This window comes from Hippocampus zosterae, chromosome 14 (genome assembly GCF_025434085.1).
Source record: "Hippocampus zosterae strain Florida chromosome 14, ASM2543408v3, whole genome shotgun sequence".
Lineage (NCBI taxonomy): Eukaryota > Metazoa > Chordata > Actinopteri > Syngnathiformes > Syngnathidae > Hippocampus > Hippocampus zosterae.
In genome coordinates, this window is record NC_067464.1 from 11364275 (window position 1) to 11390902 (window position 26628).

Below are 26628 nucleotides of genomic sequence, written 5' to 3' on the forward strand. Positions count from 1 at the left end.
GTTCGTTGTCTGCCCTCAGTCTTGCCGGTGGTGTTTTGATGCATTACCGGAAGTGTCCTGTGTGGCGAGGGAACGCCTCCTCATTCATTTTCAAAACATTGCGCTATGATTTGATTTTTACATTTGTCATTGCGCTTTGTGCTTTTCCATAGCTATGGCATCAAAACGCAAAGTGGAGATGATCGTCCCGGCGGAGGAGAGTGACCAACTTCATATTCGTCCGCTGTACGCTGATACATTCATTGATTATGTATTTAAAATGATTATATCTCAAATTATGTAAAAAAAATGTTGGCTACCGTCATTTTTATCGTTTTCTTTCCCAGTGGTGCTGGGCAGGAGGTCGGAAGGTCCTGTATTATCCTGGAGTTCAAAGGAAGAAAAATCATGGTGACTAATGATTGATTACTAATCAATGATTATGGCCTTAGCTATATATTTTTAGACAGCTAAATGGAGAGACCAAAAGAAATGTGTTTGGAGACTACCATTTGTTTTAATTTGTGTTTTCAACAGCTGGACTGTGGCATCCACCCTGGTTTAGAAGGAATGGATGCCCTCCCTTATATAGACTTGATCGACCCAGCGGAGATTGACCTGCTGCTCATCAGCCAGTAATTTTTCTTTTGTCGTTGTTTTGGTCGCAATTGAAAATAGTCCGCACGTGTATTGTGTATTGTGGGGCATGCTTTCGTTTAAATATACCAAGGATCTTGTCTTGCAGAAATCAGGCCGTGTTTGGCTCCTTCCTTCCTTCACCCCATCCTTCTTTCCTTGCTTTTCTTCCTTTCTTTTCCTCCTTCACTGTCTTCGTCCCTTCCTTCTCTCAACTTTCATCCTTCTTTCCTTGACTCCCACTCACTTGGTATTTTGTTAACATTACATTCTTTCATCTTTTCATCCGTCACCTTTCTTTCTGGATTACTTTAGATACAAAAACATATGCAAAAAAAAAATCCCAAGTGAATGCAACATAGAAAGGCTGTACTCAGCGGACATCACTTTGCAACCTTCTCTAAATCTTGACAGTGTTAATGAGTACAAGCTAAAAGTCTCAGCTAAAAAATTTTTTTAACAAATGCACAGTAAAGCAACATTGACCGAGCAATTATTTGGTCGTTTCATGTCATGCTTGATATTTAGGCAGGCACACTAGCGACCCAACTATGTACAAGCAATTTAAAAAAATAAATGTTGTGTGTTAAATGTCCCCCGTGAAGCATACATTGTGTGACTACATAATCAATTTGTTTTGATTCCAGTTTCCACCTGGATCACTGTGGGGCTCTGCCTTGGTTCCTCCAGAAGACCAGCTTCAAAGGCAGAACCTTCATGACTCACGCCACCAAGGCCATCTACCGCTGGCTTCTGTCGGACTACGTCAAAGTCAGGTAAGATACGAAACTCTTTATTGCCTTTGAATTAGAATACATTACTGTATGTTGTACTTTTTTCCCCCGTTGCAGCAACATTTCTGCAGATGATATGCTATACACCGAAACGGACCTGGAGGAGAGTATGGATAAGATTGAGACCATTAACTTCCATGAGGTCAAAGAGGTGGCGGGGATCAAGTTCTGGTGTTACCATGCCGGCCATGTGCTGGGAGCTGCCATGTTTATGATTGAAATAGCTGGAGTCAAGGTAACAGCTTTTATTTGAGTACAAAATACTTACTCGTATAGTCAGTGGAACCTCCAGAATCAAACAAAGAAAAGGACAATTGTGTTTGAAATAGCATTTTACTGAGCTTGAGTCTCACCAGATTTGTGCATGATGATGATTTGAATCCAAGTTTTGTGTGACTCTTCAGGTATTTTCTGAGGAAATATTTTATCACTTCTGTGGCATGTCTTTCTGGAAGTTTCTCTGTGCTACTTACCTACAGTGGTGGATACATTTACTGTACTACATTTAATTGACTCATTCAGTACCAGCTAATTCTACACCCAGTCTGAAAAGACGTTTAAAAACGTCTTTGGGAGTGAATGATTTTGAAGTAACTTTTTGCATTGATTTTAATTTTCACAATATTCTTAATGAAACACAACGTTTACTTTCACTTAAGTTTTTTCTTCTTAAAGAAATGCTACTTATACTCTATTATATTGAGCAAACAAAAAAATTCAAAACAATTTTTTGTGGTTGTATTTTTCTTAATGTGTTATTTTATGAACATTTCATCTATTATTGTTTCAGTTACATTCCCAACTTTATATGTTTGTTTATTTGACATTTGTCATTCTCTGATGCAAAAAGCAAAATAAATTAGAAGTTATACACCACTAACTCAGTATTATTTTTTTCACCAATTTCTTACTTTTAAGTCATTATTTGGAAGACTTCTTTTTACTGCAATCATATGTTAAAGTAACAGTACTTTTACTTACTTGTATACAGTTTTTGGCAACTCTATCCACCTCTGACTGCTGGTATTATTATTCATGGTTAACGTGATATGTTTATTTGGTTCCTTCCAAAGCTCCTCTACACGGGAGACTTCTCACGACAGGAAGACAGACACCTCATGGCGGCTGAGATCCCTAGCGTCAAACCGGATATTTTAATCATTGTACGCCCCAGCAAAATTCAACATTTCTCACAAAAAGTGTGCGTGCATTTTTCCTTGTATCTTGAGGTGATCAAAAATGTCGTTCATCGTTCTTGTGCAGGAGTCCACCTACGGCACGCACATCCATGAGAAGCGCGAAGAGCGCGAGGCTCGCTTTTGTAACACGGTCCACGATATCGTCAACAGAGAGGGCCGCTGTTTGATCCCCGTTTTCGCTTTGGGGCGAGCCCAGGAACTCCTGCTCATTCTGGGTGAGACACTCATTTTACGAGGACTTATCATAAATAGTCTCAACACATTCACCACTGAGAAAAAAAAAAATGAAATCAGTGTGAATATTGTGTAACAACATCTTAGGGCGTCGGGATGCCGTTGTGTGTGGGTGTTGGGGGCTCGAGCTTTTAGTCATGTAAACTGTATTGATACAACTTAAATTGAATAGATTTACATTTATTAGTGTGCATTGCCCAAATAATATACTGGAATAGTGAAGCCTCCAACGTCAGGCAAAACTTGCCATGTGAGAAAACATACTTGTAATATTTGTTGTTTTATTTGACAGTGGTGAACTTCTCATGACTGTACTTGAATGAGAGTTAGGAATGTTTTTTAAAAATGTCTGCAGTATCAATTGTCTTGTCATGTCTTGTTTCCTGTTGAATGCCTTTCTCCAGACGAGTACTGGCAGAACCATCCGGAGCTCCACGACATCCCTATCTACTACGCCTCGTCCTTGGCCAAGAAGTGCATGGCCGTGTACCAGACCTACGTCAACGCCATGAATGACAAAATTCGCAAGGCTATCAACATTAACAACCCCTTTGTCTTCAAGCACATCAGCAACCTCAAGGTAGAGGACAAAACTTGTCAGTGATGTACTGTGAATATATTCAAATGCCAGTTTTTTCTGGGATAACAATGTGAGACCATCTTTTTGTGTGTGTGTGTGACTTAGAACCTGCACAAAAAATGTTCTTGAGGGGATAAATAAGTGGAAAGTAACCTACTTGCATACATATGCACACCCTCAAACTAAAACTGTGTTTCGGCACCTTTATATTTTATTACAACACTCTTCTTGGGTTGGAATTGATCAGAGTGGCACATTTTCAGGTGGTACTATTTCCGTACTTTTCTTTGCAAAAATGCACAGAATCTGAAAAACAGCCCCAAAGCAAGATGTTGCCACAACATGCTTCACAGTCGGGATGGTGTTCTTCCATGTTTTTGCGCTAAAACATGGAATTATTGCCAAAAAATGCAACGTTGGTTTCACAGACACATTTTAGACACGTGTTTAAAGATTTCAATTGTGGGATGAATAAATAATTTTTTCACAGAGGAAAAAATGAAAAACTTACTCCAGTGTCTTTAATCCCAGAGCATGGACCACTTTGATGACATCGGCCCCAGTGTGGTGATGGCGTCCCCTGGCATGATGCAGAGCGGCCTTTCCAGAGAGCTTTTTGAAAGCTGGTGCACGGACAAGCGAAATGGAGTCATCATCGCTGGATATTGTGTGGAGGGAACACTGGCCAAGGTCAGCTGGCACCATTTTTCCCATATGAGCACCTGCAATTGCATCTCATTAAATTAGAACTCACGTGCAGATTCACTGAAGAGAAGAAAAATAGTTGGAAGAAGGCCTGTCCGTTGCTAAGTGTAAGTTAAATCATTAATTAATGATTCATGGTACCGGTAATTAAAAGAACCCCGTTACCTGATCAAGTGCCTGACATCATGCAGAGAGCTGTTTGTTATATTTTGGTTACATAATTTAGGAAACCCTTCTAATTTACCCATCTGGTATTTCCAACTATAGTACTGTTGTCCAAATTATCAACGCCACCAGAGAGATGGTGATAGAATGAGGTATATTACGAGCATATGAATGTGAATGCAATTTACAGTGGTGTCTGCATTTGCTGCGCAGCACATCATGTCCGAGCCGGAGGAGATCACCACTATGTCGGGACAAAAGCTGCAGCTGAAGATGTCGGTGGACTACATCTCCTTTTCGGCCCACACAGACTACCAGCAAACCAGCGAGTTCATCCGCGCTCTCAAACCCCCACACGTGGTAGGGGGAGCCAAAACGCATCACTCATACCTTTTGACTTTGCAAAAATATAAGGTAGTCTATCTACACAAAAGGGGCAAAATATGAGAAACAAAGCACATTATTTGATGTAGCTACAGCAGGGATATCGCAATGTATTAGAATATCACAATAGAGATTAAATAACACATGGGAAAATACTACACTCAGATCTTGGTCCACGGCGAGCAGAACGAGATGGCGCGCCTGAAGGCGGCGCTTATCCGAGAGTACGAGGACAACGACCAGGTTCACATCGAAGTCCACAACCCTCGCAACACAGAGTCGGTCACCCTCAACTTCAGGGGAGAGAAACTGGCCAAGGTTCTTAAACGTTGTTATGCCGTTACGTTATTAGGCTACAGATTGATTGTTTGATGAACTCTCATAGCCCTGACGTGACTGCGCTGCTGCGTTCAGGTGATGGGCTCTCTGGCGGATCAGAAGTGCGTTCAAGGTCAGAGGGTGTCCGGCATCCTGGTTAAGAAGAACTTTAACTACCACATCCTCAACCCCTCCGACCTTTCCCGTGAGTCAAGTCTTCAACAATCCACCCGTCATCCCTCCACGAAACATGTCAACATGCTACGTTATTTTATTTTTTTTGCAGTGTATACGGAGCTGTCCATGAGCACAGTGAAGCAGACGCAGGCCATCCCCTTCACAGGACCCTACTCACTGCTCGTCTGCCACCTTAGGAACCTCACGGGTGAGACATTGTGTATACAAAGCATGTTTAACCCTCGAATTTCAACACCCGATACGTTCTGACATGTTTTCCCCCTATACATATTTTACAAATGTGTCAAAATAGACCAAGAAATTGCACGTATGCAAGTATTCACCTCCTTTGCTCGACATGTTGCCGTTGCACCTTTAGCAGCAATTGCAGCATTAAAACTTAAGTTTCTTCGGGCAGTTGGCCCATTTCATAACAAATTGTGGGAAAGGGGGAAGTGCAAAAATTTGTTTCCGGATGCAGCGTATATACCACGTGGTGCAGAGCATTGAGCTTTCTCTCTGTCAGGTGATGTGGAAGAGCTCGACGGTACCGAAAAGAAAACGCTGAGGATCTTCCAAAGTATCACTCTGATCCACGAAGTCGGCATGGTTCTGCTGGAGGTGAGTGCTGGGATGCACGAACGCCAACTCCCATCGTCCAACTTCTTTGTGTTTTGCTTTCAGTGGATCGCTAATCCTCTCAACGACATGTACGCCGACGCCATCACCACTGTGGTGCTGGAGGTCCAGTCAAACCCAAAGGCTCAGAAAGGTGGGCTGTAATTGGTGGTGACAGTACTTGTGATCTCAGCACTTCAGTTTGTGCAGGTGTATGTCGTGGGTGGAACTTTGCCTACGTTGAGTGGACACTGGACGTGTTTTTGTTGTTGTCTCAATCAAAGACACAGTTTGATTGTGTGTTCAGTCATGGAAACCCAGAGTTCCATTTTGGACATGGACATCTTTCAAAGTCGACTAGAAATCATGTTACAGTGAGTAGCACGATTCCATCATATTAGCAGTTCTTGTCATTATCAGAATTGTTCAGCATCATTTTGTTTCAGGGACATGTTTGGACAGGACCACGTGGACGTCAACGATCATCAAAACATTTCGGTGACCGTCGACGGGAAGACAGTGAACATTTTCTTGGAAACACGGGTGAGACTTATATTGTGCAACATTACCCTCTGGACCTTTTCACCCTCAACAGGCGCTTGTCATAGCACCCACTTAACACTTTTCTCCTGCCCCAACCAGTCAGTGAGCTATGAGGATGAGGACACAGAGGATGATTCCTTGAGGGAACTGGTGGAGCAAGCCGTGCAGCGCCTCTATGACGCCCTCAACCCCATCACGTCACTCATGCCATCACTTAAGTGTTAAGTGATGTCATTTTTGAAGTGACACACTGAAATTGTAAGGTCTGGATAACACTGACTTGCGTCCTTGAGCTACTAGTTCACTGTCAGTATTTTTAGCATGTGCTATGTTATGTTTTCCCTGTAAGCAGTTCTATTTTATGTTCAGGTAGTTTTAAAAAATGCACTGACTTGAGACTTTTGGTGTTTTAGTGTTTGTGAATTTGTAATTGCACTAAATGTTCAGTATTTAAATTATAAACTGGCATTGGATATCAGACTTTCACGAGGTAATAGTTCATCGTCAGTACTTGTAACACGGGCTATGTTGTTTTACCTGCAAGCATTGCATTTATTTAATGTTGTTAGTCAAAATGCACTGACTCAAGACTTTTTGTGTTTTAACATTTGTGAATTTCTAATTGCACTAAATGTTGAGTATTTAAAAACAAACTGGCGTCAAAGGTCATCCTTTCTCATTGAATTTATTTTCCTTCACACCATAAGAACGCTTCGCGAATATACAATTTCAAGATAACTTAGCATGACACAGTGAACACAAAAAACATTTACTGTGCATTATCCAGATATGGATTTATTATTACTTCAATAAATGGATGACAAAGACATTTTTCTCTGTAATAAAAGGCACAATTCCAGAACTTTGCACTTCCCAACAAGAATGTTCATCAAAGTACCGGTATTATAAATAGGAACGTTTTAATAAATACAAGACATGTCTTTGTCATTCTGATCCATGAATTTGTTAAACTTCAAACATGTTTTTTTTTTCCAAATCAGGCTCTATACATACGGGCACATGCACAACCTTGGTGGCTGTAATAGAATAAAGATTTAACTGCACTTCATGTATGCCCTTAAGTAAGCATTGACTCCTGAAATACAATCGAAATTAAACATTTTTAATTTCATGTAGATAAACTATGAATAAGAATAAGCACCATCAATCACAATACAGTACTGTCAAAAAGTAACCACGGACTTCTTGCTCAGACGAGCAGTCATTTTGACATAGTAAAAATAACCCAAAGGATCAATCCAGTTATTCGCAGATGGCCACGTCACAGAAATAGAAACATGTCCAGGCAGGATGCTGATCCTCCTCGATGACGTCAAGCTTCTTCCATCCTATTCTTCGTTAGTCAGGGCAAAACTTATTACAGCCAGGTCTGCAAAACGCTTCTGTCGCAATATACACACATTAACACATTTTAGACAAGCAACACTTGTGAGGAGATATTGGTTCCGAACCGCCCCAGATTTGCGTTGCAATAAAAATTCTCTTTCCTCTCAAATTTAAGCATTAATTATCCATGTATTAATGTCCGAAGGACTATACTGTATTATCAAATTTCGAAAGTTTACGGTTCATAATATGATATAGAAAAATATGAGGTTAGACCTTGTGGGCATGAAAAATGAACATGTCAAGGTATAAATTGTTCCAGTCGGCCGCCTCAGCTCGCCGCTCCCCTCGTGGTGGCCAACAACGCCGCAGCCGTAAAGAGCAGGATGAGGACGCCCACCTCTATGGACCTGTCCTTGTTCCTCTCGCCCAAGGACTCCTGGCGTTTTCTCAGCATCTCATCCTTGCGTTGCCGGATGTCTCTGTCCCTCTGGAGCTGGTCGCCGTAATGCGAGCGAAGGAACTTGTCGAAGTCGAATATGCTCCCTCGAGGGTCCACCGCCGCGCTCCTCTTTCCCGCAGCCGCGCTCCCTTCTGCGGCGGATTTGGTGGCGGAAGGTCCGGCCCGGGCTCTGTTGGTCAAGTCGAGCTGGCTCAGGAGGCCGCGGTCGTACTTTCTCCGCAAACCCTTGTGGCCCAGCACCGCGTAGGCCTCGTTGATGTCCGAGAAGCGGACGGTGGCATCGTCGTTGCTGGCGTTCTTGTCCGGGTGGTAGAGGAAGCACAGCTTGTAGTAGGCGGTTTTGATCTGAGCTTGGGTAGCCTTTGGAGACACGCCGAGGATGTCGTAGTAACCCGTTTTGCTTCGGTAAAGAGGCTCATCTCGGTCGCCATTGACGTAAGTCCTGATAAAAGTTAAATGACTCCAAGAAGAGCCCGGACAAGTGGTGAAGAAAATCCCCAAAGCATTTCCGTGTCCCCGCCACACAGAAGCATGTGTGTGACTGATACTTTTATTATCCTTCATCCCTAAGCAATAATCAACAAAGCGTCCGTTAACATCACACGTTGTCCGATGAGTTAAGTGTCGGTTCTTTATGTCTCGATCACGGCTAAAATCCACAAATAAAACGCCACTGGATAACGTGGATGAATACATCGTACCTTCTTCGTGCTTCCTAACAGGTTTCAGTGCTGAGTAGTTGCATATTTTCTGCGATATGTTGAAAGTCCTTCTACCAAAACGAAGCATAACCTCCACCATGTTTGTGGAGTTCAACACGGAAGTGTTTTTTGTTGTGTTTTTTTTTTTGCTATTTGTGCAGCGCCCCCTATTGCTACGGATGGCAAAATTTAAGATAAAAACGGCACACTATTTTCGTTTATCCCCCAATATTTGTTCGTATTTACAAAAGAATTCTTAAAGATTAAATGAAAATGCATGTTCTTAAATGTGAAATACAACTGAACTGTACTTTATAAATGCACTGTACTAGATTAAATAAAAAAATTAAGGCACTGTATATTATGCACAGTTTGAATATTTAATTCAGTAATTATTTAACACGGCATCAGGGGACATTCTAAGTTTGGTACTCGTACTATTAATGGTACAGTAGTACGAGTACCAAACTTAGAAAATTACTGCTCTTTGAATAAATTTGTAAATCGTGTAGTGCTGTGTAAAATTCTACACATTTTCGTTGTTTTGACACGTTCATGTAGAAAAGATATTGAGTTGCGCATGCGCCCTACAACTCGAGCGTCAAGTGTGTGTGATTGGTTTATGACAATAAAACGCCATGTCCAGATTGAAAACTTTAATTTGGCCTCAAGTTATTCTTTTCGGGGATTCCATCACCCAGGTCAGCTGACTTTATGAATGGAGCTTCAGTTGTTGATTTTCGTTCGCTGCTATGCTACATGTTGTTAGCTGACTTTGTTTACTTCTTTCAGAATTCCTTTCAAGTGAACGGATGGGGTTCCGGCATCGCCGATAAATTAGCAAGGTCTGTTGCCCTCCACGTTTCTGTACTATCATAGTCGATGTACATTTAGGAGACTAATCGATGGAAATGTGTGTCCAAACAAGACCTGTCGGAATTGTTGTATTATCGTCAAATGTTTCAAGCTATGTGTTGTTATATTATTATTATTTTATGTCACGTTGTGTAAAGCGCTTTGTTACAGCTCCAGTTGTTGTGAAAACGCTATATAAATAAAGATATGTTGTGCGACCAGGAAGTGTGACGTAGTTAACAGAGGGCTGTCGGGCTACAACTCCAGATGGGGAAGGATTGTTCTTCCCCGAATAGTGCATCAGGACGAGTTGGCCAACATCTCAGCAGTTACTGTCTTCTTTGGAGCCAACGACTGCGCCCTGCAAGGTATACAACTTCTCATTCTGGTTCCTCGTTTACGACGGCACCGACATGCGACGTTGCGATCTAGTTTCCTCAGCGGGGGAGGTATACGCGCCACGACACACTGCAATAAAAGTTTATATTTTCAATGGATTTCACATTTTGTTCTGATAACGATAAGCTGTCCAATGTAATAAGCGCTGTCCCTGAAACGGTTAAATTGAACCTCCTGTGGTGGATGTGCCATTGTAGGACTCACACATTGATATTATTCCCATCTGCATGTAGATAAGAACCCTCAGCAACATGTCCCTCTTCATGAGTACTCAGAGAACCTGAAAGCAATGAGCAGCCACCTGGCAAAGGCCGGGGTCCCTGCAGGCAAGGTCATCTTCATAACCCCTCCTCCTATCCATGAGGCAGCCTGGGAGAAAGAGTGCAAGCTGAAAGGTAGTTTCACATGTACATTGGTGTCTCCACTGAAGCTCATAGAGTGTCTTTTTGCGCCCCAGGCTGTCCTCTCAATCGACTGAACTCTGTGGCGGGTCAGTACGCTCAGGCGTGTGTTCAGGCGGCTACTCAGTGCGGCGTTGACGTCTTGGACTTGTGGACGCTCATGCAGAATGACGGACAGGTTTGGTGTTATTTTAAAAAAATCCCAGCCACAATCACATGTTGAGTAAGTGAATGCATCCAACTAACATATTTGGATCTAATCTCCATAGGACTTCACAGTTTACCTTTCGGATGGTCTCCACCTGTCTGAAAAAGGCAACCAGTTTGTGATGCAGCACCTTTGGAAGCTGCTGGAGAGCAGAGTGGCTCATCTGCCCTTCATCCTGCCCTACTGGGGGGATGTGGACGCCGGGGTCCCTGAGAACAGCCTGCTGTGCGACCAATGAAGAAGATGGACAAGACGACATGAGGACTCTCATTTGGAAGAGCTTGAACAACATTACATTTTCTGTATGTAATCAAATCATTTATTGGGATGTGTGTAAGTAATGCAAGCAATGGACATGAATAAAAGCATTTCAGTGAGTAACAATTTCACATCCTTTCATTTCATGTCAGCCACATTGCGGTTTGGGCTTAAACTTAAATAGCAGGCAACAGTGGCAAGACACTGTGACCAGTTTGACACGAGCACAGAAAAGAAACGGTAACACAACTTAAAAGCACCTCACAGCTTTGCAACAGGATTTCCATTTTCCTGCTTCGCTTTTCATGAGATGGAATAACAGTCCAAGAAAGGCACAACAGTATTTTGCAGTCAGGGGTCACACAAAGCAGACTTAAAAAGGAGCCGGTCATGACACAACGCATATGGATGCAGTAATCTTCTGCATGAACACGGTTAACTATTCACAAATGGTTCTCACCTACTTCAGGTTCTCTCCGTATTGTGTACTCTTTATATAGTGACACACGATGGCACAATAGAAGTGTAATAATAGGTGCCAAGGAAGTACTGTCCCTTAAATTGACACATCTTTGCTGTTTAAAAGTTTTTTTATGACTACTAAAAAGTTAGGATTTGGAATTCATGCTTTTAACCATTAACATATGCAATCCTATACAACGTTGAAAGGGGGGGCTTAAATTACTGGCTGTTTTTCACTCCGCAGCAGGACTTGGTCCCTGTCCCCTACAAATAGCGGGGAATTACAGTAAGATGATCATTCAGTGGTTTTGCACACCAAAACGGAGCGGAAATTGTTTCAAAGTGCAACACGGCAACTTGTGGTGAGCAAATACTGTCTAAAATGTTTGAGGTACAATGACAGGAAATGACACTTCAATGGCAGGTGGTTCATCTTGATTGGAGTATAGAAAGTTCCTTGTGAATGTATTTGATATCATTGATAGGTAGCTTTAAGGTCAATGTGCTAATGTGTTAGTTACACACCAACTGGAATCAACACTCTGTCTCTTTGGCGTCAAAGCACTCCTGCCTTTTGAGGCGCCGCCTCTCCCCAGCTGATGGGCTGTGATCGCTCAGATCCTCGTAGGAGGATTTCGTAGCCGACAAGGAGGCTCCTGCGGTTGGGAACTCGTCGGGCCGGACCGCCTCCTCTCCCGGGTGAGAGTCGCTGCTGTTGTCCTCCTGGATGGTGGCCATCCGCAGCCCCCCGCTGCAGTCGACTTCCGGCGTTGGCACATAGCTCAGACCGGTGGTCAAGTTTGAAACGGTGCTGGCCGCCACCTGGCGGGGCTGCGCTAAGGGCGCGGTCGGGCCGGCGGAGGGGGAAGAGGGAGGCGGAGGAGGCTTGACGATGCGCATGAGCGCCGTCTCCAGGTTGCTCAAGATTTCTTGCTGGAAGGAGACGAAAAGGCGTTGAGTCACATGCAGGTGTCAACTGCGGGGGACCTGAGGTGGGATCCATACCGTTTTTGCTCAAATTTGTGTGACATTTTAACTTTATTTCCACCAAGCATTACAGTTTGTCTCAGACCTGGAAGCCCTTTTCTTGGTTAGGACACTCACTGAAAATGAATATAATCAGATTGATTTCTGCATATTCTTACGTAGGTCTAAATCTCTCATAAGAGAACGGCCTACTGCATCGCCTTCATTTTGTAGTGTTTCTTGTGGCTACATTGTGCCCTACAATGTGTGTGGATCTTAATTTAGTTGTGTCCAAAAAGATTGCAGCCTTATGTGGGGTGCAGAGCAAGTAATCTGATGGCGGATGTTTTCAAAGGGCCAGAGTGATGGCCCCTCAATAACGTCAACATTTCTCCATCTTCTGATCGGTTGGTCAGAGCAAACTTATGACCTAAAACTCATCTACTTGAGAACCCCCCAAAATGTGCTACATCCATTCAGACCTGATGGACAGAGCGATTTTCTGCATGAAAATGAGTGCTCAGAACATTTTAAGAAGACCTGTACTATCTCATTATTTTTGGTATTGAGTGACCTGAAACATGTAGTCATAACACAACTTGAAGTAAATCTGTTAAAAATTGGATGTGAGTAATACTAATATAGCTTCCTAGCATTGTGATGTTCGGGTAAACCTGTGCCATCATAAGTAAACCTGCAAAATACAAAATGTCTCATTTATTAAGAATGCCCCATTATGAACAGATGGTGTCAGTCCTTTGATGGCCGGTCAGAGGTTTTTGAGTCACAAGTGCACCATGGAAAATAGAACTGAGCTGTACTGCTTGGTGGAAACGCAACTTCTGATGCACATTTTTTTATTTGACAGCCAGGAGGCTCATATCCATCTCAGGTAAAAACCACAATTTATTTTCCTGTTTAAAAGTGTGTCTCACAGCAACACTGTAGCCCCCTTTACAAGCCTGGGCAAAGCCGGCAGTTCCCTGCTTTTTCCATAAAAACACAATGTGGGAGGAACTGGAGCCGGCAATTTTCCACCTTCAGAAGTTGTACAGAGCCAAAATAGCGCCTACTCGTGCTAAGCCTGGTCTGGAATGAATGGATGGACTATCATAAGGCCCCTTGCAGCTGAAGCCCGAGGGGAGCCATCTTACATTGCCACTGGTCTTGACAAATTGTTATTTATGGATTTATTTAGCTAAAAACACTGTGATAAGGGTGTGTTTTATGCTAGGAAACCCTACATGGAGTATCATAGCCTCTCAATGAATGTATTTCACTGTTTGCATGGACCATTTCGAGTATATCATCACAGTTTCGTGAATGGTAACTTCCAAGTTAGCTGGAGTGGGCAAGTGGCTTCATTTCTCCCAATAGCGAGTATGCAGCTTTGTTACTCCATTCATATATCAATCCGAGTTGTTAGGGCGCTTCACAATGCCAGGAGGCAGTGGATAGTTCAAAGCGGAGGTCAACCCCCCCAAAAAAAATGGCCAGCCCCACTTTGCTGGGTTCGTGTGAAAGAGTACATCTAAATCAATTGTAATTTAATTTCAAAACTATTATTACATTTTCAAAATTTGTTTTCATAAAAACAAACAACATTTCATTGGAACTGTTCAAAACTCTGCCATCCGGTGCAGTCGTTTTTTTGAACACTAAATTGTCTGAGGCTTGTGGGTGTCATTGCTCGTCTCTGGGGGTTCTGTTCTTGGCTGGTGACCAGTCTTTGGTGTATATTCCCTCTTGCCCAAAATCAACTCACAGTCTGTCAAACCACATTTTAAAATTCAATTTATCAGTAGACCAAACGTCTTGTGTTAAAAAGACAAATTTTGATTAATGTCCACAGTTGCGGCTCTGATGCAGTATTATTGCTGGATCTGTGTAAAAGAGGCTCAAGTGTCCTGTGAGGAATGTTACCAATCTAACACCCCTCGCCCTCCCCAAACAACAAACTAATGGCCATTGTGCAAAAAGAAACGAAAAACAAGAAGGGGTAAAAGACTCATGCTCATCGCAGATGCAAACTGAAAATGTGGACACACACTGCATCTGATTTTACAGACAACAACAGGTCTCTGTTTGAGTACTCCCGAGCCACAATCTTGCATTCTTGAGGTAATTTCTGATCGAATGGCGTACGGGATGTCCTAGCGGCGACTTTGTGGGCGATCAGCGATTACGTCAAGGAGTAAAGGAGTGCGAGTATCCCAAACGCGGGCCCACAGACCATGCATCATTATCATTATCACCATCATGGACTCGATGGCAATGCAATACCAAGCCATGGCACACACACTCACCTATGGCTGGAGCTCTACTACAAACCTCCAGCGTCTGCTGCAGTTCCAATAAGAAAAGGCCATGAGTGACAGAAAGGTCATTGAAAGACCGCACGGAGTGACAGACCCACCGCTAACTTCCAACCTTTGAACACAATTGTGAATGTGCCTCGGGACTCAAGACAAACGTTAAGGTGAAAGCCTTTCCAGTTATCGTCCAGGTTACTGCATCCTACCATCAAATGCGAAAGAAACGTTTGCAAAATCTAATGCAAGAGCTGTATCAAAAGACATTTGGGGTTGACTGACAACCGTTATAAGAACTGAGTGCTTTTTAAGTTCCTGAGGTAGGTTTAAAAGCTGAAGGAAAATAATAAGTGGGAAATAGAAATATAAGGCAGCCCGTGGATTAGTAGGATGTTTGGTTTATATGGGCATTTTGATTTTGACTGCTGGTTTTATTTGACCAAATAACTAAATTACCGGTAATCTTTCTACATAATGAAAGTACTTGAGAATCCACATATGGATCAGGATATCATCATGTCATATTGTATGACACACCCTTCTCACATAACAAACATCAATAAAACATGGGCAGTACAGGGGCAGTTGCTGTTATTATTATCGTTCCTCTTTAACCGTTCGACAAATTTTGATACAGCTCTCATATTGAATGTCCGGGGAATCTATTGAAAAGTTCGGTATGTGTTTCTTACGGTTCAACTGATAGAACTGACCGGAACCAAAGGAAAAACGTCTCCCATGCTCACCACAGATTTCTTCAAAAGGCACTTTCAAAATGCACACGGGGAACTTGTAAGCGATCATGCACTTACGTTCAGAGGGCAGTACAGCGACATAGTGTTCTCCTCATACTGCTGGTCGAGTTTCTTGTCCTGTAAGAGAACAGCAACATGACAATAAGGTTAAATATTTTTACAATTCAAAGCCACTTGGCAGAATGAAAGTTAAGTTCTTACCACGCAGTGTACGAGAATACTAAGAGGGATCCAGAAGATGAGCGAGAACACAATAACAGAGCCCACAATGTTATCTGCCAGAAACTTCCCTGAGTGGGAGACAAATAAATTAACTATGCAAAATTTTGGCGGTTCCATGTGGGTTGTGTGACATCAAGCACGTACCAAAAGTGTTGATGTCCAGTTTGTCAATGAAGTCCCAGAGACGCTCGATTACATCCTGCACCTGCTTCATGCACTTCCCCTGCAGAAACATCAGCATCACCTTAAAATCCAATCAGAAGGTGACAATGTCTCGTCTGGAGCTCACATTTCCACACTCACGTTCTCGTCACAGAAGCCCACAGTGCAAGGTTTCCCTTTACGTAGAAAAAGGAAACTGCCGTCCAATAGGAGGAAGGGGGCGCAGGTACCACCTTTTGTCCGGCAGCACATTTTGCAGGAATCCTCTGTTGCTGTATATTGGAGAGCGAAAAAAACTCAGCACTTTTTTTTTCTTGTGTAAAAAAAAGAAAACACAAGACAGCAGGTTTGTTGCTTATGCGGCATTGGATACCATTGCAGGCACAGGACTGAAGGTTCTGCACAGCCTCACAGAACGGGTTGCACTCTCCATTGCGGCACCGGCCGTTGTCCACGCAAAGCGAGTTGTCAATGGCATTTTCAGGGGGAGGACACTCACTGCTGTTGCCTGGAAGTAAAACACAGCTAGCTGTATGACGACTTTGAAATGTTTTGCTCCCTTGAAGGTCAAAAACTAGAGCTGTCAGTTTAGCGCGTTTTTATTGGCATCAATTTAAATGAATTTTAACGGGATTAAATTTTTTCTCGCGAGATTAACGCGGCACACGTCACAAGCGGATGTTACGTTGCTCTATAAATACACCAGAAACAAAACAACAAGCGCGCTGAAGAGGTCCACGCCCATGTCTGTTTTGCCAGCCACGGCAGCGCGAGACACCGAAAAGGGATACTTAGAGTTTATGAATGAAAAGTTTACTTTTAAATAGTTGCCATATTGCTTCACTGACAAGACCAAAGTTATCTGTTCTTCTCTCTCTCTCTCTGTATCATACAGGTATACGATGTATGCCACTGACGCGATTGTTACTTGTTCGCAACCATTTTGTGTGGAAGGTCGCAGTGGTCTGTGTCCATATAAATAGAGCGGGTGGAGCTTCTCTGTGTTCGTCTGACAGCGTCAGTGCGCTACGGTGGTAGCGACCTAGCGAAAGTAAAACGTCTCCCGTGTTGTCATCGAACCAAGTGTAGTCATTCGAAATGAGGTCTACACAAAACCGTAGAGAGACTTCCGCGCAAGAAGGACCAACACAATCAACACAGCCTGACTGTGTTAGGAGGAGTGAACCCCACCCCCCTTCCAGAATGGTTTGCCCCTGCAGCACGGGGAAGTGCGTGTGCTTGTTTGTACGGCCGGCAGTTTCGAATACAGCGGCACATAATGAACACTGGTGTCCGGTGTCTCGTTATTCTTCAACAAACATACAGAAACAGACTGCTGTGTTGAAAGCAAACTTGAGAAAAACGAAGTATGCAACCATGGTTTAAATCCACTATAGGCTGAGTACTAGTGTACCTTAGATGTGCACTTTATAATGTTATATTGCTCTGTTTTGATTTCATTAAAAAAGCTGTTAGAGCAGCTGTTGTGTGACAAAATATTTTTTTCACCGTTATTGATGGACAGTAATATTGTGTGAGAGATTATGTGTGAATAACTGCACCAAGTGAAAAATTGTTCACGTAAAGTTGAAAATCGAAATTGTTATTTCAGTAAATATTTGCATTTGGCACATAAAAAGCTGATTCATGATTCCATGTTGATGAGAGCATTAAAATGGGGACAAAATAGGACAAAAAATGTAAAAGGAAATTCATAAACGATAAAAATGTGTGAGTAATCACGATTAATTTTTTAGTTCATTTGAGTTAATTATGACAGTTGCATTTTTAATTAGATTAAATATTTTAATCGTTTGACAGCTCTATCAAAAACCTTAAGGTTTGGAACACTTGGCATTTGGCCACCATTTTTGTGTACCGGTAATCATTGGAGGAGATGATTGCTAGTAGTCATGCCTATGACTGAGCAGTGTTGGTTTGGTTAAGGCATTAACCAAACTAGCTTCCATATGATTGGCACTTGTGGAGTGTTGTGTTTTATTGCTTCATCTTAATAATTGAATGTATGTTACATTGATCTGCGATTGGCTGGCAATCGGTTCAGGGTGTTCCTCGCCTACTGCCTGAAGACAGCTGGGACGGCTCCAGAACCCCCGCGACCCTCGTGAGGATTAAGCGGTTCGGAAAATGAATGAATGAATGTTACATTGATAATTAGAGAAATATTGTGTGTCCTTTTCATTCAGCAGATAAGAGAGTGTTGAATGATATTTTACTGTTTTGAAAAATATAGTATAGTCTTTTTAATCTCTCAAAGTGAAATTCAACTCACTTTGCTGGATATTTTCTGTTGTTCACCACAAATGACAATGGAGATGACAGACTGAGCGGGTTGCACTCAAACAGGCATCCCTCCAATAACTACTTTTCATTTTATATTTGCATGTAGTGGGACTAGAACAGCAATCTTCCGGTTCCAGGAGACCAACTTCAAGCCCAACCGCCAACCCTTAATTCGTGAATGTTTAGACTGGTTCATTTCTGCTTGCTGATATGATTATTTATAAGGTTCCTTTCGACGTTTCATAATTCAGTTGGGAATTTGGAACAAATGATTGCTAATTGAACAGGTATCAAGAGTGACTCAATGCTGATGACGTATGTAAACAAATACGCATGCAAATGACCAGCTATATGAGTCTGGAACAAGAAAATACTGTGTCCAGTTAACTTATCGAACGATAAATTGCTATAATCATGATCATGATAGGCATACTTAGAAGTACCACTGAGCGCCTTTTTAATGGATTCATGTCAGATTCAGTTGATTGTCTGCTTGACCAGCAGGGGGCGCATAACTACCTGTGCAGGAGGCAATGCCCTTACACGTGGCACTGATTGGCTCTTGACACCTTTTTCCTGCCTGCTCAAACTTGCAGTTTCTGCAACACGGGCTGTTTCTGTCACTGTAAGAAAAAAATTCAGTGCGTGTGTTCAGAATATCCACAAAAATCCACTGTCAAATATTTAGAGTGCGAGTGGGGTGAACAGGTTTAAAAGGAATAAAGTGTCTTATTGTTTAGACTAGTATAATGTCAGATTTCATACCTGCACTGGGAACCTAATTTGAATTTGCAGCTAGACGAGCAGCAAGCGTCGTCGTTGAGGTGCAGCAAGCCGGGGTCGCACTCCTCCCCTTCCTCCACTCGGGAGTTCCCACACACGTTGCTGTTCCTTTCCTTGAAGCACATGGGAGCTTTGTAACGCAGTGACTTTCCTATGGAGATCTTGCTGCATTTGGAGAAACGCTGGAAGAGGAGACATTGAAGGTGTTAAATCTGTCTGCAAGTGGCGCAGCCATAGCAGTCCAATTAGAATAACTTTTTAGATATAACTTATAAAATCACAAGCACAAAAATGTGCATTTTGTTTTGTTGAGACTGTTTTCGTGCATTCTCAATAAATATTGAGAATAATTTTTGTAAAGACAAAGTGGAGGCCAGTTTGCTGTTAATAAATACTGGTTAAGTGAAAGGGTTCATTTCAAACCGGCTTTCACACATTGCCCTCAAGTTTTGCCACTCTGGTCAGGCGTCATCTAAGCTGAGATTTTACACCTGCTAAAGAATATTAGCCTGAGGTGTCTAGCAATACATGAAGAAGAAAAGAAGCAGCGGTATGATGTAGGTACCTTGTTGTTGACATGGTCTCCGCTCACAGCAATTGGGTACATGACAAACTTCCCCCCTTGGTCATCACTGGGAGCACAATATGGAATGTTGTCCGGATCGTGCTCGGCTCCAAAGTTATGGCCCAGCTCATGAGTGGTCACCAAATCTGCCTCCTGATGGAACAAGCATGTCCTTGTATGTTGAACAAATTCACAAGCATTTAAAACAAAGCTGAGAGCTGAACGTTTACTTCCAGAAGCTTCTTGACATTGCAAAACCACTTTCCCTGGTATGTTACATACAGCAATATACTGACTGTGTTTCTGGGATAGGAATTAAGCAGCAATATCCCCCTATTTTTATCCATCCCAGGGGGCGGCCATTTTGCCATAGACTAAAAATGACATCACAGGTGCTCAGGCAACGACCAATCATGGCTAAGCTTGCAAACGTTATTATCGGGTGACCTTCACCTTTGTCAGGATTGTTTTGCCATAATTCTTGGTGCTGGTCAAGCCGGTGTTGAGGTAACTGGGCTTCTTGGCAGACAGAGACGGATAATAAGCTAGAAAAGCAAACAAATAAATAAATAATAACAAAGAGTTTTGTATTTATCCTACTTCCACATATCCAGTACATAAAGCATATCTACACCCTTCATATTAAATAGAAACAGGCTACAGGCAGCACCAGAAGAATGCCATGTTAACCTATGTTTATAAGGCAGGCTTTTTTAAAACCGGGCCATTGACCTTACCTTTGGGGCAGAGGCCGCCCATGGCCTGAGGTTTGGAGGGGGCCACATAGGCGAGGCCCAGGGTGCCTTCGTCAAAATCCTGGTAGGTGAACAGGTGGGCCAGGCACACAGAAGATGCGTTGTCAGCTATGTCTGAGCTGAATTGCTGGAGACAATTTGAGAATGACTTAATTATTTGAGGTACTGTGGCTGAGGTTGTATTGTTTTATTTTTTCATTGCTTTCTCCCCACCGACCTCCAGGAGTTTCTTGACATCCCAAACCACCTTCCCTCGCACAGGGCTGTTCTCCATGTTGTAGTGGACCCAGCCAGTGCTAGCACGACCAGGAGGAGGTTTAGTGGGCTCTTTGTGGATGATCATCTTAGAATAGACCCAAACACACAAAAAATAAATAAAATAAAATAAAACGACATCCCACCAGCCTGGCGGGTCTATGCAAAATCCACAGAGAAAGGCAGTAGATCAGATTTGAACCCCCAACCTCAAAAACTGTAAGTCAATCGACTTGACTGACAGGAAAGTCAAAACATCACATACATTTTATGTCCTTCAAACCATAAAAAAAAAACCTTGGTGGAATGGCGGCCATAGGTTCTTCACATTAGGGTGAACGAGAAATTATTTGGTGTGGGTGAATGAATGCATATCTTTTGAGTGAGAAAAGACTGGTCACAGTACAATAAACAGTGTGCCCATTCATTCGCAACACCAGTGGAACAAACTTAATGAGCCGCACACAAAAGCTTTCAGTTCCTCTTAGAATGTATGTCTCAACGAGGAGGACTGGTCTCAACGAGGAGACCAGTCAGTCTTCCTGCAGTGACACAGCAAAAAGTGAAGTCTCTTTGGTGACACCGTAGTGTACTACACAAACCTGATGTATTTGCACCCCGTAGCCTTTGAAGTCTTCGTTCCATGTCGTATTTCGATAAATGTCATCGACTCGATCGATCAGCTCAATCTGCAGCAAGAAAAACATAACAAGGAAATATTACAACACACAAACTCTACATTTTATTAGTCAAACAAAGCTTTTGGTTTTCAGTTCCTGACCAGGTAATTGAGTGTGACGCTTTCTTGTCTGCGGCCCATGTGTTTAAAGAAGCGGTAGTCGGCGACCAGCAACAGAGGGCAGGTGTTCTTCTTGGGGTCGTGGACTTGGCGCTTTTCTCTCTGATGAATATCTGCAAAGTGAAAGGTGCAGCTTTAAAACAAACAGAAAGAGCAACCGACGTGTTCACTGCCATATTCAAGTCAAGTCACGTCAACGCTGTTCAGACAAACATCAGTACGAGGTTGGCTGGCAAGGGGATAAATACACAACAATACACCCTTAAAGTAAACAATGATGTCATGTTCAACTACTTCACTTTCAGCTTTCTCAGGGAGCTCTTCAAGACAGAGCACACAGAATGCAATACACTGAGCATCATGCTTCATATTAAGAAGTGAAACTAATTACTCGAAGGCAAGCAACAGTGGATAGGGTACTGTGAAAGAGCACCACTTTTAACGACGCACAACCACGACAGTTCTCAAATTGTGAAATGAACACTGCTCTGACAAGTGTCAATCAAGGTCAGGATACAGATGAGCAAGTGTTGGGATTTGAATCCAGCATCTCTTGACAGTAAGCGATGCACTCACTCGAGATGTGGGCATGCGCTCTGCGTCCTTGCACAATAAGCAGTGGGAAACACAGGGACAACTCTTCTCATTAGCTAGCTAGAATCTCCATCAATTTCAAAACCTCCTGCAGTACAAACTTCACCTCAACTGGGAGGACTGCATTTTCTACTAACCATCGGCAGGCAGTGTCCACATATCTACAACTGTTATTCTTATATCTTATATCTTGACTTATAGATTTATAGAGAAATATATCTTATATATTTCATCTCTTCCGAGTTTATCGACAAACACAGCTTGGAAGTTGTCAGTGAAAAGGTCTGTGTTGGTGGTCAAGTACAACTTGAAATGTTACCTTATTATAAAGGATATCTTATTCATGCTTTACATTTTCGAAGTGGCACAGTAATTTGACGTAATCATTCCTAAGCACAATAATGGATCTGCATAGATGTGTTTTTTTTTTTAAGTGACAGCACAAAGAATTTGACACCCACACCGCTTTGTCTAACCACGAGAACCTCCTCCAGCATAGACATTTGTTTCCCTCCTACGCTCCCCACACCCCCGTTCTTTTCCGAAACAATTTACATCATCTCCAAGCAACAACCATTCAAATATTTCATCTTTTTTGTACATTTCAGATGACAAATACGAAAGAGACGTACAAGCAGACACACCGTTATTCTTGTCCGTCACCTCGGGCTCGTCCCAAGCTGCCTTAGTGGCCTCAGGTAGCAGGTCCTTGATGTCAATGTAACCACACACTTTTGGAGAGGCTATGCGGCTCAGATTCCGAATGTCTTCCGAGCGATATACCAGCAACCTGCCATCATCGCCAGTGCTGTCTGTAAACCTCCATAAGGGCTGCGAAAAATGAACAAAACGGAAGAATTAAAGAATTATGGACAATATCTTAAAGACATTAAAAACTGCACTTGGGTGAATACTGCATAAATGACCAATATGGCACAGCGGATGCTCTAATTTGAAATTCTCCCAAAGAGGTACAATTTGAAACGTGACCCAAATCTTCAGCAATATACACACATTACATCACTGTAATGCATGGAATCACCCAAACCCTCAAGTATTTCAAGACTTGGATTATGTGCGCTTTGATTTGTTATTTTTACTTTTTTTTGCAAAACCGGTGATGGCAACTGAACTAAAAATCTGCGGTGAACTCTGTCAGATGGGGAAAATCATTTCCAAATGCAAACAAATGTGAGATCCACAAGCATCATGAACTGGATTTTGTTCGACCTCGGAGGTCCCATTGCATAATGAATTAATAATTGGTCCCTGTTGTCCTCCCTCTGAAGTAAGAGCAAAAGCAGGCAACAACAGAGTGATGTGAACTAATTTATTAACAATGCATAAAAGCTCACTTCATACAATATGCAAACCTGTCTCCATACCTCTACATTGTACTCTGCTTCATCACTTAGAATGTGAGCTGAAAACTCATCTCCATCAATGTGTGCCTGCACACGAGAATTCTCTTCACCTAAAAACAAAAAGAGCAGAAGATTTGGCAACGATGTTCACATAAAAAAAATAACCACAGCGTCATGATCTGATTGTAGATGGTTGTTAACACCGATAAATACAGACAAAACAATGAGACCACAAAATAAAAGTGAAAAAAAAAATCAATGGACTGAAAATGTGATGATACATATTTTGACAATACAGTATCCAAACTGGTCAACAGTTAAAGCTAAATATACAGGTGATGGAACTCACCGACCACATGCCCCGTGAAGTAGTTCTGACGCTGAAGGTTGAAGGTTTCCTCTCTTCCGAGTTTATCGACAAACACAGCTTGGAAGTTGTCAGTGAAAAGGTCTGTGTTGGTGGTCAAGTACAGCTTGAAATGTCTGGAGAGAACACACAAAGGGAGAAAAAAAAACCTAATTACAAACACCTCCCATTTCCAGATGGCACCTCTGAGGGAATGCTGGCGGGTGGGGATGGTTGGTGATGATCAGTGCCCATAAAATAGGTAAATTCCAGAGATAGGGATTCCTTCCAGGGACGGAACAGTCTGCCCGTCCTGCACGGACGCCCATTTTTGGGACGTAGGACGAGAGTTTTTTTTAAAAGGGCGGGATAAGCAAGGACACAAGTGGGTTTTCATCCACATACTGAAAATAAGGTTTGGTAGGTAGGCGTATACGCGATAAATAAGTCAACATTTGTATGTGAGACACCTGCACATTTTTCAATGTTTGGCATTGTGTAATGTTGCAAGACAAGTCATGTCATTTGTATTTTATGGATGCTGTGATTCTCTCGTGAAGTGACATCACCTTTGTTGTGAGCGCCTCTCGGAAGAGGAAAATACCTTAAAATCCCCAATACTGCCACGCATCTTTTTGGAATCTGGGAGGAAGCCGGAGTACCTGGAGAAAACTCATGCAGCCACGGGGAGAACATGCAAACTCCACACAGGAAGGCTGGAGCCGGAATTGCTGACGTGCATGCTAACCAGTCCACCATGGGCTGTATCTTACAAAAAGTCCTCTAAAAAAACAACAGGCTTTATAGAAGATTTAATTTTGGAAAAAAATGTCCCGTAATTAGGAGGACACTGGTATGTACTGTACGTTCTTAAAAAAAAAAAAACATGAAATTGGAAAACTACATTCCTGTTAGCCATTTAATTACATTTTACAGGATGCAGATACAAGCTCATTGAACACTCTAAATTGTCCCACGGTGTGAGTGCAGGTGGTTGTTCGTCTGTGTGTGCCCTGCGATTGAATAGCAACCGATTCATGGTGTCCCCTGCCTGCTGCCCAAAGACAGCTGGGATAGGCTCCAGCACCCCCGCGATCCTTGTGAGGATAAAGCAGATCGGACAATGGATGGATGGAGGATGCAGATAGAAGTATTCTGAATGTAATGCTCCTTCAATCCCAGCAGGATGCCCGTTTAGCGTGTCCCGAAGTACTACCATGACTCTGAAAAATCCTGAACAGGTGCGGGGATCAGGGTGTTGCTGTGAATCACTCCGGGGGTGGGATGTCAGCGCCCCATTGCCCGAACTCTTTCACACCCCTGGTTTGGATAACCTCCAAATCATCTCTGACCTTGAACAGTGTACGTGGTCCACATGTGAAAATGGAATTCAAATTCTACCAAACTTATTTTCTGTAAATTATTACTGTACTTTAATTAACTAAAGTATTTCTTTCAGATGCTTCAAGTACTCCAAGTATGGTTATGTACAATACAAATAAATCTCAATCTAACAAGCATATAATTAGAGATATTCCAAGCGACTTTTCCCCCCATAAAACAACACAAATCCTAAAATAAAATGACAACAGTGAGAGACAAATGATGGAGTTTGAATACTCCTTGTGCACCTCTGCAAGGCTCTGAAGCTGACCAGGCGCTCCAGGTGAGACGGGGTGTGCACGTCCCTCTTCCTCACAGAATGCAACTGAAGGTCTGACACTGGCAGAATCTCAAAATCAGCTAGAATGGAATTAAGTGCATCTGGAAGACAAGGCGAAACCAGTCAGGAATAAGTAGATAATAGCTTTTATGAATAAGAACAACAGAGCATCTTATTCCTGAGAAAAACACAGCTGTCACGCCACAAGCTCGTGCTTGTTAGCAACTACAACAAAACTAATATCTTTCAAAAAAATTGAATCAGAATTAAGGCAGGTATATGAAAAGTAAGATTAAGTCACCATTATGAGCGCCGTTATTTTTTTTTATCAACACACAATGACTAGCTTAAAAAAAGAGCAATATTTACCAATTTCTTCGTTAGCTTCGCTGTTTTCTTCAACCGTAAGTCTTGATTTAAAAGCGCCACTCGAGCTAAAGTGAGCCATGAAAACAAATAAGCACATGCTCCACATGGTGAAACAACGTTGAAAACAAATATCACAGAGACACCGACATTGTCCCAAAGTTAACCAGCCCGTCCGGGAAGCTAGCGGGCGCAAAGTGGAAGTTGACAGAGCGACAACTTCCGCTCGGAGTGTCACCACGGAATTTATCACGCAACGTCATCCAGCGAGCCTTTTTCCGCAACAAAGCGGGTCATCCGCCTACCGGGGAGCATTTTAACAGTACCGTACTCCATGTTATTTGTCACCAATCGACTGATTAGTAGAACACTGTAAACTTTTCTTTTTATTATTAGAATAATTAAAACTGCTCAACGTTTTTTCTAAATATTTGAATTTGAAAGATAGAATAATTAAAACTGCTCAACGTTTTTTCTAAATATTTGAATTTGAAAGATAGAATAATTAAAACTGCTCAACGTTTTTTTTCTAAATATTTGAATTTGAAAGATCCATGGATATTTATCTATATATCCAGTATCCACACACAGTAAATCTTCATCCGTCAAAAATACATTAGGTACACATAAACCCAACTCTGATTATATATATATATATATATATATATATATATATATATATATATATATATATATATATATATATATATATATATATATATATATATATATATATATATATATACTGTATTTGCTATTAACCAGTGTAATTTTTCTATGATCATGACATGAGGTTGGCATAGAAAAAAACCCCGTCACCAAACACCTCGGAAACAAACAAATACCGCCCCCCCCCCGCCCCCATTTTGTACACATGATTGTCTCATTATTTTCTTAAGAGTACTCTTCAGTTCATTGAAGACTAGTCAAACTGGTCCAGAAAAGTGGACGAGTTGTCTTACATGTGTTCTGACTGAATGCAAACCAGTCG

At 42.2% G+C, this 26628-nt stretch overlaps 4 protein-coding genes across 10 annotated transcripts; 2 read left to right on the forward strand and 2 right to left on the reverse strand.

Annotated features, from left to right (window-relative positions):
- Nucleotides 1-40: 40 nt before the first annotated feature.
- On the forward strand, nt 41-6992 carry LOC127614789 (cleavage and polyadenylation specificity factor subunit 3). Its single transcript, XM_052086200.1, has 18 exons — nt 41-225; nt 327-390; nt 517-614; nt 1263-1391; nt 1467-1644; nt 2483-2572; nt 2673-2823; nt 3247-3422; nt 3954-4112; nt 4506-4652; nt 4842-4994; nt 5091-5199; nt 5281-5379; nt 5698-5792; nt 5856-5943; nt 6097-6163; nt 6236-6332; nt 6432-6992. The coding sequence occupies exons 1-18, from the start codon at nt 155-157 to the stop codon at nt 6555-6557; spliced, it is 2097 nt and encodes a 698-aa protein (XP_051942160.1). The 5' UTR covers nt 41-154; the 3' UTR covers nt 6558-6992.
- Nucleotides 6993-7100: 108 nt separating this feature from the next.
- On the reverse strand, nt 7101-8985 carry LOC127614806 (dnaJ homolog subfamily C member 30, mitochondrial-like). The gene is made up of 2 exons (XM_052086224.1): nt 8844-8985; nt 7101-8708 (listed from the first exon to the last, which is right to left on the reverse strand). The coding sequence occupies exons 1-2, from the start codon at nt 8941-8943 to the stop codon at nt 8011-8013; spliced, it is 798 nt and encodes a 265-aa protein (XP_051942184.1). The 5' UTR covers nt 8944-8985; the 3' UTR covers nt 7101-8010.
- A 414-nt stretch (nt 8986-9399) lies between these two features.
- Nucleotides 9400-11090, forward strand: iah1 (isoamyl acetate hydrolyzing esterase 1 (putative)). Of its 4 annotated transcripts, none has more exons than XM_052086227.1 (6): nt 9400-9544; nt 9636-9688; nt 9921-10147; nt 10331-10492; nt 10555-10676; nt 10768-11090. In XM_052086227.1, the coding sequence occupies exons 1-6, from the start codon at nt 9482-9484 to the stop codon at nt 10942-10944; spliced, it is 804 nt and encodes a 267-aa protein (XP_051942187.1). In that variant the 5' UTR covers nt 9400-9481; the 3' UTR covers nt 10945-11090. The 4 variants fall into 4 exon arrangements, with proteins under 4 accessions (XP_051942187.1, XP_051942189.1, XP_051942188.1 ...); XM_052086229.1 differs by having other exon boundaries at nt 9921-10066; XM_052086228.1 differs by having other exon boundaries at nt 9966-10147.
- On the reverse strand, nt 11003-25878 carry adam17a (ADAM metallopeptidase domain 17a). Of its 4 annotated transcripts, none has more exons than XM_052086184.1 (20): nt 25641-25878; nt 25240-25372; nt 23612-23745; nt 23284-23372; nt 22543-22729; nt 21287-21417; nt 21108-21194; nt 20468-20593; nt 20233-20377; nt 19949-20040; nt 19496-19648; nt 18913-19112; nt 18667-18770; nt 16217-16351; nt 15985-16115; nt 15826-15904; nt 15661-15749; nt 15517-15576; nt 14699-14732; nt 11003-12359 (listed from the first exon to the last, which is right to left on the reverse strand). In XM_052086184.1, exons 1-20 carry the CDS (start codon nt 25744-25746, stop codon nt 11983-11985), a joined length of 2592 nt encoding a protein of 863 aa, XP_051942144.1. In that variant the 5' UTR covers nt 25747-25878; the 3' UTR covers nt 11003-11982. The 4 variants fall into 4 exon arrangements, with proteins under 4 accessions (XP_051942144.1, XP_051942143.1, XP_051942145.1 ...); XM_052086183.1 differs by having other exon boundaries at nt 14699-14735; XM_052086185.1 differs by lacking the exon at nt 14699-14732.
- Between the last annotated feature and the right edge of the window lie 750 nt (nt 25879-26628).

Bases quoted from the DNA above. Each gene is read 5' to 3' on its own strand.
- iah1 (XM_052086227.1), top strand. From the start codon at position 9,482: ATGTCCAGATTGAAAACTTTAATTTGGCCTCAAGTTATTCTTTTCGGG. The intron at 9,545-9,635 runs GTCAGCTGACTT...TACTTCTTTCAG, and splicing joins TCGGGGATTCCATCACCCAG to AATTCCTTTCAAGTGAACGG. The intron at 10,493-10,554 runs GTAGTTTCACAT...TTTGCGCCCCAG, and splicing joins GAAAGAGTGCAAGCTGAAAG to GCTGTCCTCTCAATCGACTG.
- adam17a (XM_052086183.1), bottom strand. From the start codon at position 25,746: ATGTGGAGCATGTGCTTATTTGTTTTCATGGCTCACTTTAGCTCGAGT. The intron at 21,195-21,286 runs GTCAGGAACTGA...TTCTTGCTGCAG, and splicing joins GCGTCACACTCAATTACCTG to ATTGAGCTGATCGATCGAGT. The intron at 19,649-19,948 runs GTGAAGGTCACC...TTGTTCCATCAG, and splicing joins GCAAAACAATCCTGACAAAG to GAGGCAGATTTGGTGACCAC.
- LOC127614806 (XM_052086224.1), bottom strand. From the start codon at position 8,943: ATGGTGGAGGTTATGCTTCGTTTTGGTAGAAGGACTTTCAACATATCG. The intron at 8,709-8,843 runs GTACGATGTATT...ATTATTGCTTAG, and splicing joins TGTTAGGAAGCACGAAGAAG to GGATGAAGGATAATAAAAGT.
- LOC127614789 (XM_052086200.1), top strand. From the start codon at position 155: ATGGCATCAAAACGCAAAGTGGAGATGATCGTCCCGGCGGAGGAGAGT. The intron at 2,824-3,246 runs GTGAGACACTCA...GCCTTTCTCCAG, and splicing joins GGAACTCCTGCTCATTCTGG to ACGAGTACTGGCAGAACCAT. The intron at 4,653-4,841 runs GTAGGGGGAGCC...TACTACACTCAG, and splicing joins CTCTCAAACCCCCACACGTG to ATCTTGGTCCACGGCGAGCA.